Source organism: Pyrus communis, chromosome 6 (genome assembly GCF_963583255.1).
Source record: "Pyrus communis chromosome 6, drPyrComm1.1, whole genome shotgun sequence".
Taxonomy (NCBI): domain Eukaryota; kingdom Viridiplantae; phylum Streptophyta; class Magnoliopsida; order Rosales; family Rosaceae; genus Pyrus; species Pyrus communis.
Window position 1 is genome coordinate 17,623,286 of NC_084808.1, and position 12,966 is coordinate 17,636,251.

The following is a 12,966-nucleotide window of genomic DNA, read 5'->3' on the forward strand; positions in this document are numbered from 1 at the left end:
ATGTTTCGTTCTGATTTTGTTTAATTTTGGAGTTTGTTCAAATTTGGTGCCGGTAGATGTTATGTCGGGTGGCGAAAGGTTGATTGAAAAAGAATTGAAGTAACCTTGCAAACCAGGATATAACTGATTATATTGATGGGAAGCACTTGTTACAGTCGCTGTAAGCATCTCTTGCATGAACTACAAGAAGTGCAAGATACCTCAGCATGGACATGCTACGCTGCCAGCCCTGGCTTAATGGAATAGTAGCCCTTGTCCGCATCGGCGTTGGCTCGATCGTTTTTTCTTGTTCTTGGTAGGTTTGAATTAAAATTGGTTTGTTCTTGGTAAATTGTTGGTAACTGCTCTTTCCTTCAATGAAGACCATAGATAGACTGGTCTTTCTAATGTTTATGCTTACTCTTCCTCTCATTTTCTTTTGTTTGTTGTTCTATTCCTAATTTGGATGGAGAATTTGAGTTCCTAAATTCATAGCGTGTTACAAGCAAATCACGTGACTTAAGTTTATGGAAAATTGGTCGGATAGAATAGCTTCGAATCTTATAATAGGAGGTAATTGTCAGTTTTAAACGAGTATATTTTTTCGAAAATCATAATTTATACACTTATTTTCGCTCAAATAACAATTTGATGACTAAATCGGCAAGTACTCTTTAATGTTGAAAGAAATTTGTTGATGAAGTGGTTAAAGCTTAATATTGTATACCCCTACATTTGTGGGTTAGTGTTCAAACAACTATTCATGCCTGTGTGCGTTGCGGAGGGTCAAGAAATTTGTCACATAAATAAAAAAATATACTAAAAATTTTAACACGATATATTTGAGCAAAAAAAAAAAAAAAGAAAACGTAATCTTGTATATTCTCTCCTCATAATGAAATTGAAGCAATATTAGAAAAGAAATACATTTATTTTTAACAATACAAGTAAGTGTGCTTACATAAATGAACTTGCCCCACTAATAAAACTGTTAGGCTTAAAGAAAAACCAGATACGTTTAAATGAGCTACAACTAATTGTGACATGCCTAGTACGGTTGCCTGTAGGCTGAAGTCGGAATACTGATCGTTAACATCAGCTATATCCATGGAAAACAAATCATCCATCATTTCCTTATTTGTTATGCTTCTCATTTCCCTTTACATTTTCATAGAAAACAAATGGATGGTTATTCCATAAACTCTTTTAACAAATCAAAAGCCTTGGTTTTGTTCCTACATTGAATCAACAACACGGAAAAGTTTATTGCGATTATAATGTTACATATACAACAATGATCTGCCATGTAGACAGAGACCAACAACGCGGCATCCATCCCCTCACCGTATGCTTCAAGGAACTGAAGAAATATGAAGCATCAAGCGCGCGACAAGACGCCTTTCGAACTGCGCATAATTGACTCCATAAAGTGAAGATTGAGTTTCACATACCAAAAGAGTAAACACAACATTGACCAAAATGGTTGATTAACCAAAGGGCAGTTAAAAAAATTCATGGAATAAACCATCCATTCAAAGACTATGATTCATTTTCAATTGAGATAAGTTCATTTCAAACCTTGGCACGGTCCCCAGGCGACGTGGGTCAGATTCTGTTGCTTGTCTGAGAGCCCTTGCAAATGCTTTGAAGGTTGCCTCAACGATATGGTGAGAATTTCTTCCAGCAAGCTGTGCCCAAAAAAGAAGAGAACTGTCAGAAACAAGAAACTGGAGCTATTTGAAAACCATTACACCCTGCTAGTTCATGAATCAATAAAATCATAAATGGTGTAGTTACTGACATGTATAGAATTAGAATTATAAAAATTCAATAAATTAACGTTAAATAACATGTCCGTTTCATATTGCAGTCTACGCAAAAATGAATTGAAATTCATGCACAACGAGAGATGGCAATCAGTCATTGAAGTTTACTTCTAGTCTGTGAACACACAATATTTTGATGATTCAAGATTTTTAGGAAGCTCTGTATGTTACCTGCCGGATGTGGAGTGTCATACCAGAAGTATTCACCAAAGACTGGAAAAAATGTTCCACCAGCTATGAAAAGGACAGTTCAAACAACAATTAGTAAATTGGAACACCTAGTATCTTCCAAAAGTAAATAGAAAGAAAAGTTCTCATGTAGCTCCCTACAGTAACATATATTAAACCAATATCTCCAGCAATACTTTACAGATGGATAACATATGCAGCAGGAATTTGAAGCCCAGGTTTTCGAGTAAAATACCTGAGTGTCATATGTGCCGACCCTCTCTGTTGGTATTTGGAGATCATAACTCAGATGTGGTCGTCCAGATAAATCCTGAATACAACCTCCAGTTAAGCAAATACTTCTTACTTTTTGGAGTAAACAAGGACAGCTGAACCTTAAGTAAATAACACAGTATACGACCACTGGACAACTATCCCTCTTAAATAAATAGCACTCCGATACTAGTGCTAACTGGTGCAAAAGTCACCTCTTTTATTTGAAATTAAATTATCATGATCAAACACAACCCTTAGGATAAGCTTTACTCAGTTTCGTCATATAATAAATCTTATCTGGATATAACCAAAATCTCTAGAGGGATCATTTATGGGCTATGAAGCCATAAGTTTATGATTTTGTAAAGCATAAGTTACTTTGAAATTAATTTGTCCTCAAGCATTCAAATGAATCCAAAAGTTCATCTTAAGATTTTAACACATTGCAATTGGCAAATATTACTAAATAATCTTAAAGAAATGATGGCATAGAACATACCAGTGAGACATGTATGAGTGCTTCATCAAGTGGCGCAGAGAAGTCACCAAACCTGTAGATTCCTTTTCTATCGCCAAGTGCTTGAAGCAAAGCCTGCACACCAAGCAAAATTAGCTTAATCAGCTGCCTACTCTGAGACAGAGAGGAATCCAAAAAGTGAAGCTGGAAGACAATAGATTCCAAAGGAAACATCAAGATGCCTGCTTTCTACCGTACCGTTCCTATAGCAAGAGCAACATCTTCATTTGTGTGATGATCATCAATGTGAATGTCACCGGTAGCCTTTACATGCACATCCAGCAACCCATGCGAAGCGAGTTGCTGAAATAAACAAATAAACGCAACAATTAGTCAATGCACCGTACACAAAATCACAAGAAACAAAAACATTAAGCACCCAACTTTCTTCTGTAAACAGACAGGAAATATAGTCTACTTAAGACTAATACTGGGTTTCGGATATCTGAAAATACTTTTTCTACTAACAAAATAAAATCCATAACACTATCAATATCAATGCCTTTTACCAAAGATTGAATTTTGAGCTACAATTTCAAAGAGCTAAGAGAAAAAGATTACTGACATCCAACATATGATCAAGAAACGGAATCCCAGTACTGGAATCAGCGATTCCAGTGCCGTCCAGGTTGATCTTGACCGAAACATTGGTCTCCTTAGTCACCCTCTTGACCTCCCCAATTCGAGCCCCTGCAAAAATTGCACCAACAATTAGGAACTCCATTTAATTTTAAAATCCAGTTCAGCGATTGGGATTAGTATTAGGGTTAAGGTTTACCTGAGCTAATTGGGATAGGGGAATCGGTCATAGTGGAGCCGTTGTTTTCGGCCAGGGAGGCGCGCGGCGGAGCTGTTCTCTGAGAGTCCGTGGCTTTGAGCTTCAAGAGCTGGTTTGATTTTAGTGAAGAAAGTAATGGGCGGTGAGACGGCGGAGTGGGTGTGAGATTCGGACGAGAAACCGAGAAGCTCACCAGCGGTTTTAGTAGCGGAGGTGAAGGGGTTGGAATGGGTGGCGCCGAGAGTGATAGCTCCATTTTGTGAAACCGAGATCACTCTTTTTTGTTGGGAGACTTTTTGAAGTGTAAATAAATGTATTGAAGCAGAAAAAAAAAAAAAATATATATATATATATATATATTTCTATTAATTAATGAAGTTTCCTTGTCGACCAAAAGAATATGAAAATACTACTTAATCTTCTATCACACAAAAACACAAAAAAAAAAAAAAACCTTCCACTCCCCCACGTTCTCTCTCTTTCTCTCCTTCCCTCTCTCCTTCTCATTTTCTAAAAAAAATGTGTTCATACACACAAAGTGTAGGCAAATGCTAGTATATATAAGATAAAGAAAATAGACGTGGTTTAATGGTAATTTCATGCCTATGTGATTCTGTCTCCATGGCCAATAGTGATTTTAGACTTTAAGAACTTGTTTGAAAGTACTTAGCTAAAAGTATTTATGGTGAAAGACTGAAAGTACTTTTGGAACTTATTCTTAGTTGCCAAAGTATCTTGGAAAAACATTTGACATAACTGGTGCTTTTTCCAGAAAGCACTTCAAGTGCTTTTGGAATTTAAAGTCATTTTCTCTAAAAAAGTTTCCAGACATTTTAAAAGCACTTCCAAACGAGTCTATAATCTTAACAAAAAAAACATATTTGCTAATACTCATTAAAAGTGCTTTCTCATTCTCCAAAAGCACTTTTTAGGTCATTAAAACACACTTGAATTCAGTAAAAAACTAGTTCGTTTGGATTGATTTTATAACGAAGACATGTTCATAACTGTTATTTAAAAAAAAAAAATTTTATCGAACATAATCATAATACAATACATACATGATGTATGTATTACACTTCAAGTTCAAAGTTCAAACCATATCACAGGGCATAATGTTTTTCCACCTCGAAATCATGACTGCAACTCCCACAACTCTGAACCTTCGCCTAGTCAAAACTTACACTTGTTTCACATCTCTGAGCCTTCTGTTAATTAAACCGCACCGCTCCTCTTCTTCAACCTCGGCCCTTTGATATCTCCGCGAACGCCTAAGCTGGCGGTAAAGGACCCGATAGAGGTAAGGGACTACGCCGGTGTATAAGTCCTTTGCTTCCCTCTGCATTCCTAACTCTACTCAAATCTGAATAGGCAAATAGTGTTTCATTCAATTGGTTGCTTGTAAGCATTTTATATGAGCACAACTCAAGGCAGAGGGACATTCATGCACGCACGTCCCTTCCCTTGTATAAATAATGGACAACGAGCCGGCTGCTTGCCTGTTGGTTTGCAACAGACTTTCTAATTATATATATCGACACAGCCGGATGAGCGAACCACACATCAAGCAACTGATCACAAGTGGGGTCCCGCAGTGCATCAACAGCTGATAGCCGCCCTTGAGAGCACGGCGGCGGCCGTTGCTTAGCGCAACTCCGAATTAAATTGCAAAAGATGACAGAAGTAACAAAGAGAGCTCATATAATATTCCACAACATGCCTAACAAAGCAGCAGGTAGTTTGAGGTACAATGTAGACCCAGTTTGACAACAAACATTAAAACCGCCTTGACTAATACATGAGAAACTACATAAACAAAACTTGAACAGTTTAAAGAAATAGAAATAACCATATTCACAGAAAAGATCGTATCATCCTAAGAGCAATGAAATTTTTTCGTCCAATAACTCTACATATCCGATGAGTTCATCAGACATTTCATGGAAATGCACGGGAACAACTCCTTTCGATAGCAGATCACCTTTCTCCTCTTCAATCCAATTTTGAAAGAGAAGCTCATCTCAGCTAAGAAGCTGACAATACAGAAACTCGGTGCTTCCAAACAACTGGCAATCATAACAGCGGCTGAGGTGTGTTGTCAATGCTGCACCGGTACTAGGAACAAAGGTTAAACTGACATGACAGAATCTGCTGAGTAATCTTCTGAAACCACCTACGCCACATCACGAGCTGACATCGGAGAAAGCCCAAACCTCTCACATCAAGCAGATCCAGAGGTACACACAATGAAGCAGCATCAGTATATTACAGGACATTTAAGGTGGCGTTTGACAGCAGCACCTTCAATTGACTTAATTGTACATGATACCATCCTAGATGCAACAACGCACATCTTGAAACTTCCAAGGATAAAAAATAATCTTGAAGTCCACTTAAAAGTTGAACTAGAACCTTAAAACCATACTAAAACAAGGCAAAGGGCTATCAAATTCCTTGTAGTTGTAATCAATTCTGCTTATTCACACAATCCAAGTCAGGGCATCGCCTTCACCTCCAATGCCCTGCAAAATTGTGAACATATGAGAGATTCCCGCATTGAGAGATATTTGTGGATAGGCATACAGGACTCAGCAAAGATTTCTTAGATATATCAAACAGAACCAGATTCAGCGTTCCCCGAATCAGCCTTGGAACCATCACTAGATGCTTGAGGAATGCTCTTTTCACACCACCTTGCATCAGATGCGACTTCTGAAGCCACATACGATTTGTTTTTTGCCTCACAATCAAGTTGAATATTCAAATCACAATTATTGGGCAAAGAACTCTCATTAGCACCACAGAAACTGGAATCTTGATTTCCATTAACTTCCTCAGCAGGGTTCTCGGCGAAAGTTTCTTCAGAAGAAGGAATAGGCTGAAGACAGGGAGCATCAACATTCTCTTCATGGGAATCATCCAGCACTGGTTCGTCTTCTATTGCTGGAGCCTCACCAGGACCCTGAGAGGTAGACTGCATTTTATCTTCAACAGGAGAATCCAGCGCCGGCTCATCTTCTTCTGCCGGAGCCTCACCAGGGCCGCGAGAGGTAGACTGAGTTTTATCTTCAACAGGAGAATCCAGCACTGGCTTATCTCCTGTTGCTGTCTCTTGGGTTGTATCAATAGGGCATTCCTTGTCCAAAGTAGATCCAGGTAATTCGGCCCCAAAAAGAGAGTCAGAAGATACACTCCTCTCAGTGGAATCTAAATTTTTAAGTTCATCAGAACCATCTAAAGAACCACTCATCACAGGAGTATCATTTAAGGAGACACCGAGACATCGAGAACCAGAAACCATAGCAGTACCTTCATCAAATGTTTCATTTATGTGAGGCAAACTGGTTTCATCAGATCCACGAGGATCAATACTAGCAGGTGAACCACTATCTGATTTGCTTCCACTCCCATGCTTTATTAAATCTTTGCCTTTGCATTCTAATTGCTTTAAGCCTGTTGCAAGGGAAAATACAGGGAAAAGGAAAATTGATGTCAGAGAGCAGGCTAATATTGTGATTAAGGAAGAGCAAAATACAAGTTTAAAAGAAAACCTGGGTCTGCTGTCACGTTCCCCTCATTGCCTTGATCCACTAGCAACTTCTGTAGCATGTCTATACCAGGGAATACTAGCATATTCATTGACCTCATTTCTTGCTTGAATGATTCCTCAACAGGAATAAAACCAAAAACTTCTGTCCATGTATGCATGAGTTCAGCAATTGCAGGGATAACCAATTTCTCAACCTTGAGAGAGCACAGAGCCTTCAAAATAGAGAGAACAAGACCAATCAAAAGCCATTTACAAAACACAGCAGGTAAGACCACAACCGAGAGCCGGAATCAATTTGAATATTATTTTTGGGAAAGTAAAATTACAGAAAGAGCACGGCTCACATAGCTTACCGATTCAATGGCACAAAAAAGCCGGCGGCACATCCCTTGTCGCCTATATATGTGGCGAGTTCCTATGTATGGCATCTCTGCTAACTTTGTACCATGAAACCTAACCAGAAGCAGAGTAGATATTTTATAAGAATTTGCTTTCATGATAAACCGAAAAGCTAACCATAGATTGCCATAACCAATTTGGGGTCATATAACCCATGGCCCATGACTCTTTGGAGAAACTGAAAGAAAAGATGAACTGGGCCAATCCAATAATCAATAGAAGTAAAAAAGCAAACACGCAGCCCAAGAAAATGAAAAAATGAATATTTTACAACTAAGATATAAAAAGCTATCAAATATGAGAATATACCTGATTGATGCAGCAGAAATTATTTCATCGCCTCTCTCTAAAATAGCAGTGTAGAAGCCACTGTAGTTCAGCCGATTGAAGTTTGATCTAAGAAGAAAATGGGCCAAAACAATTCATTAGCCAAATATCCAACAGCTTATCGTATACGCAAAAAAAATCATCTAAACAGCGTACTTGTACCGAGTTTGCAATTTTTAATTAATCTCAGCACTTTACTATTTGTAAATGTAACACAACACAAGATACACAGACATTTATCTTGTATTTCAAAAACTAAAGACCCCCACCTTCAACCTGGTGTGTCAAGGTCCAGGAAAGATAACCAGGTCTTATTTACGAAAATTACATGGTTGAAAAGCAAACTTTATCAACTGTCAACTAAATCAACAACAATGGAGATCAGCACTTACCCACAATTATAAAGAACATTATGAATTAAATTGATGCCGCTCCTCCTGTCAACAATAGGCAAAAAGCATTCATCCATAACAGTCAAAGCAACAGCAAGCTTAGAATTGCATTCGATCCTCTGCGGGAACCCTTCATCTTCATCAGTTCTATGAACAAGTGTCCATGAAAATCCTGCTTCTAGTTCATGTTTGACCCCAAGATACTTCTTCAAATTCTCAAAGAGCTAAAGAAAAACAAAATTAAAGTTAAACAGTGAATTAAAAAGAGAACAAAAGTTACAAGAGGTTGCATGGGAAGAAAAATGTCATTAGTACATCAATCTAATACATATGAGATTTTGTTAAGGAAAAAGGTCATAACAGGAAAATAATAACACGATTATTTCACAAACGATTTACCAACATTTACAGTTTTATAACACTTCATAACTTGACATTTAGGTATTGATAAAAAAAAATTAACACTTTGCTTAATTTAAAAAATGCCTTCATGACTGACGAGGATGAAAATGTCAATATCCATGGAAATACTGATCATTCATATCTGCAGAAATATTGACATTGATGGAAACATCGGTAACAAAAACAAGGAGAAATTTCTTTAAAATATGAAAGTAGTGAATAAACTTTAAGATCGATGAAGCATCAATTTAGGTATTACCCCCAACTGGACATTATTAGTTTATAATTTCATATCTAAGAACTTCGATACTTACAGTCAGACCTCATGTGCATACATATCAAGAAAATAAAATTTCTGAAACCACAAATGAAGTGATACCTCTCTGCATTTCTGCCCACAGAATGAAGAGTCTAAACTAGGAGGATCAGCAGGACTACCATCCATCTCCTGACAGCATGATATGTGACCTGCAAAAGCAGAAAATCATATTTCAAGCAGTGCATCTGAAAGCAGTGGAAAGAAATAAAAAAACCATATGTGCAGACGCCAAGAATTTCAAAAGCAAGGAAACAAATGATGAGTACATTTTTTCCCACAGAGGCAGCAAGTGAGCAGTGCATCAACAGTTGTATCATCCTCTTCAACAACATTCTCATTTGCTAACCCACAAAATTTGCATGTACAATTTGGGCAGTGCCAATCACCTGGAGGAAGCATCTGCAATGAGAAAAAAAAGTATTAATACCTAATCATGAGTGTACAATCAGAATGAAATTATTTTGCAAGTTCACAAAACTCAAAAGGAAAAAAAATTTGACAAATACTAACACTGTCTTAGCTTGCATTTTAGAGTAAACTGGATCAAATTTGTATCCACAACTTTCAGAGCATCAGAAGCTCTAAACAAGATTTTCCTTTCCAAAATTTACATGCAATATCTTTGAATTGATGATATGGTACTTTGAACAACTAAAATTACAACTGAAACGCAAAAGCTCAACCATAACAGCAAAGTAGTTTAAGCATGACTGCAAAAAGGCAGTCTCCCTCACCAAACATATATGAGTTACAATCCTGATAAAGAGCATCAGAAGTGTTTGGAGTGTTTGGAGCTAACTCAGATCATTCAACCTCTCTCTCCATTGATCCATAAAATTCAAGTATTATGCTACCCGTGTCTTCCCCCCAAAAAAAAAAAGAAAGGTACCTGTGTCAAGACTTACGAAGAATGATTTCCCATGCCACAAAAAGACACAACAAATGCCACAATGCATATACAAAATTAAAGATGTTACTACAGCCTTCATCAAAATAAAAATAAAAATAAAAAGATGTTACTACAATCTCTAAACCTTTTCTTTCAAAAGTAAACCTCACTTCACCGGACTTCATAGGTAGAAGGGAAAAATTAACCCAATGACCCAAAATATATGACAAAAGAAGATGATTGTAGAAAATGGACTGTTGAAAATATACAGCGCCAGCATATGCTGCACTCTGCAGAAAAATAACGCGACATACCCGTATATTCAAGCAGCTCTGATGAAATGTTGATGGACAGCTATCGCAACAGATCAAATCCCCGCCATCCCCACAGATGCCACAAGTATCATCATCTGGATCGTCACCGTCGACTTCTACGGAGTGGAAGCCAATGCGTTCAGTAACCTTTTGTCTATTCCATGCATCTAATTGACACTGCAGAAGGGAAACGCCAGAGTCCAAACATATATTTTGAAATGGCTGGCGCAACTTGCTTCCTGCATGAATCTCAAATTTTGAAGTTGTGAGGATTTTACTACAGCAACCGCAGTGAATTCCATCTCTTGTAATCCACCCCTCCAGCATCACTTTAGTCCTTCGGCGATTCATATACTGCACCTTTTGGCTCAATTGAACAGTTCCTGAGTCAATCAGCCAGGAAAGCAACGTCCGTTTCCCAGTATATGGAACAAAGCCATCACTTTCCGAGTTGACCCCATAATTAGAACCACGAACCAACAAAGTGCACCTTCCAAGCTTTCTACTTTTCCTTTCATGTGGCATATGCGAACTTGATCCTGAAGACGGTTTTTCAATACTTTCGTGTGGATGATTTGAGTTCACATTGGCCAAACCATTTTCACTCATTTTCCCCTTGAACGACTTACCACCCTGCTTTAAGTAGGTGCTTAGTTTCTCCTCATAACTAACACTATCCATGCTCTCTGGATCACGCTTGATACTTGCGGATCTTTTCATACGGACTCCTCTCGCATTTTCACCCTCAGCATCAGCCCTTTGCTTCCTTTTCATTTCTTTCTCAATCTTCTTTCGAGTTTTCCTTGTTAATTGGCTGAGTACATCATCAGTTATAGGTTGAACCCCACTAGGTTTAGCCTCATTTTCCTCCTCATTCAATTGCTTTTGAAGCGCATCATAAGCCTTAATGATGGACCAGTAAGCTGTACCTGCTGGGTTAATGTACACAGCATCTAGATAGTCTCTGTTCCTTCTAGGCCTATAGTCTATTGTCCAGCCTGCACTCAGAAGCATCTCTCGTATTCGTTCACGTAGTTTTTGCTTTTCCGTGCCACTACCACGTTTAACTTTACCTTCTTTGATTCTGGATGGAGGAGTCTTTTCACATGAAGGAGCACCTTCATCTTTGCAAACCACCCTCTTCACAGGTTTAGAGGCTTCCACACTCTTTGGTCCTAGTTTCAATGATGTATCACTATCCTCTGAATCCCAGTCCGAGCCCTTACTGTTCAAAGAAGGCAATGATTTTCGCACATTCGGATGGTTTTTCACTGTCCTAACCACTGAAACTGGTTTCTCAATAAGCTTTGGTTCAGAGTAAAATGGAGGGATAATAGCACTTTTCGCAATATTGTCACTCAGAGCCTTTCTATTTTCTTCAGATTTGCGAAAATTATAGTTCTCCAGTGGCCCACCTGCATTCTTTTTCTTCTTCACCATGACCTTCAAAACACCATTTTTACCCTGCAGCCTAATGGATTCCTCTGATTGACCTGTGAACTTGTCTCTCAATAAGGGTAGCTGAGCTCCATCCCTATTCATCTCAAACCTACCCCTGTCAGTATGATCTCGGTTCAAGCTAGTCGTCCTGTCAAAGTACAAATTCTTCCTCTTGTCAACTACATGTCTTCTTGAACCACTTTCAAATTCCCTCTTAATGCCACTTAGTGGCACAGGAATCGCTCCTGAAAACCTTCTCCCCCCAAACTCACCCACCCCATCATTAAACCGTTTCCTTCTCGAAATCTCTGCATCATACTCATCGAATTCGTACACCTCCAACTTACTTCTCTTTCCACCACTCTCATCCAAATAACCTTTACCAATCATGCCATCCTCGCTACGCCTAACCGGATCAAATCTCTCCCGCTTTTGACTAAATTCACTATCTTCAGCAATGCCCTTATCTACAGCTCTTAAACCATTGGAAACCCGTATAGTTTCAGGTTCCACCTTTCTACGAGGAGGTATCTCATCACTAGACCCCGAATCGCTCAAGACCAACCTCGACCTCTTCTTGTCCTTGGGTTCAAAAACCTTCCGAGCACTCGAAGAACCAACAGCACCACTCAACCCCTCGGGTTTCTTCCTCACAATTAAACAACCAGAAGAATTTTTCTTCACCAAAACCCCAGAAGGGCCAACAGATCTCACACCTTCGTCCATCTACATCAACCTCCCGAAACCAAAAAAACCCTAATTTTTCAAAACCCCGCCCTTCAATTCATCCCAAACCAAGCAAAATCCGACACAGAAACCCTAATTCTCTCACAGCAAAAATCCCCTAATCAAAACCCACCAGATCTGTACCAAAATATCCTAAATGCTTATACTTCAATCTCACAAATCCCAAAAACGACACCGTCCAATTGAAAGGGCAAAGGAAGATTTCACAAAAATCTTACCTCGCCGGAGAGTATGGAACTCCGCCGATTGAAGACGTCCGATCGCCGTCGCAATTCTTCGAATCAGAGAGGGAGGGGAAGGTTCAGACGGTGAGAGAGAAAGGGGGAGGGAGAGAGAGAGAGAGAGAGAAGGGGCTGGGTTTGGATTGTAAATATATGCAATTGCCACTTTGTAAATTACAAAATCACAGCCCTTCTTCCCTGTATTTATTTTATATTTCCATTTTTTCTCCTTTTATTTTTTCCCCTTTTTTCTGCAGATTTTGCATTTATGCGTTTACATTAATTTTCCCAGATTTCCCTCCAAATCTTCACACGAATGTGGGGCGCGACTGCATGAACGGTGCATGATGCGTCCACGTCGGATGAATCTACAGCGTCTGTTGGTCGGGCACATGACGTGGCGGGATTGGAGTGGGAGCGGG

At 38.9% G+C, this 12,966-nt stretch overlaps 2 protein-coding genes across 2 annotated transcripts; both read right to left on the minus strand.

The window, feature by feature from the left end:
• Positions 1 to 889: 889 nt before the first annotated feature.
• LOC137737637 (uncharacterized) lies at positions 890 to 3,836 on the minus strand. Its single transcript, XM_068477177.1, has 8 exons — positions 3,545 to 3,836; positions 3,332 to 3,456; positions 2,965 to 3,069; positions 2,749 to 2,841; positions 2,230 to 2,304; positions 1,977 to 2,039; positions 1,558 to 1,667; positions 890 to 1,385 (listed from the first exon to the last, which is right to left on the minus strand). The coding sequence occupies exons 1-8, from the start codon at positions 3,798 to 3,800 to the stop codon at positions 1,358 to 1,360; spliced, it is 855 nt and encodes a 284-aa protein (XP_068333278.1). The 5' UTR covers positions 3,801 to 3,836; the 3' UTR covers positions 890 to 1,357.
• A 1,392-nt stretch (positions 3,837 to 5,228) lies between these two features.
• LOC137736923 (uncharacterized) lies at positions 5,229 to 12,966 on the minus strand. Its single transcript, XM_068476242.1, has 8 exons — positions 10,137 to 12,966; positions 9,200 to 9,332; positions 8,994 to 9,082; positions 8,213 to 8,436; positions 7,803 to 7,889; positions 7,448 to 7,547; positions 7,096 to 7,306; positions 5,229 to 6,997 (listed from the first exon to the last, which is right to left on the minus strand). Exons 1-8 carry the CDS (start codon positions 12,300 to 12,302, stop codon positions 6,156 to 6,158), a joined length of 3,852 nt encoding a protein of 1,283 aa, XP_068332343.1. The 5' UTR covers positions 12,303 to 12,966; the 3' UTR covers positions 5,229 to 6,155.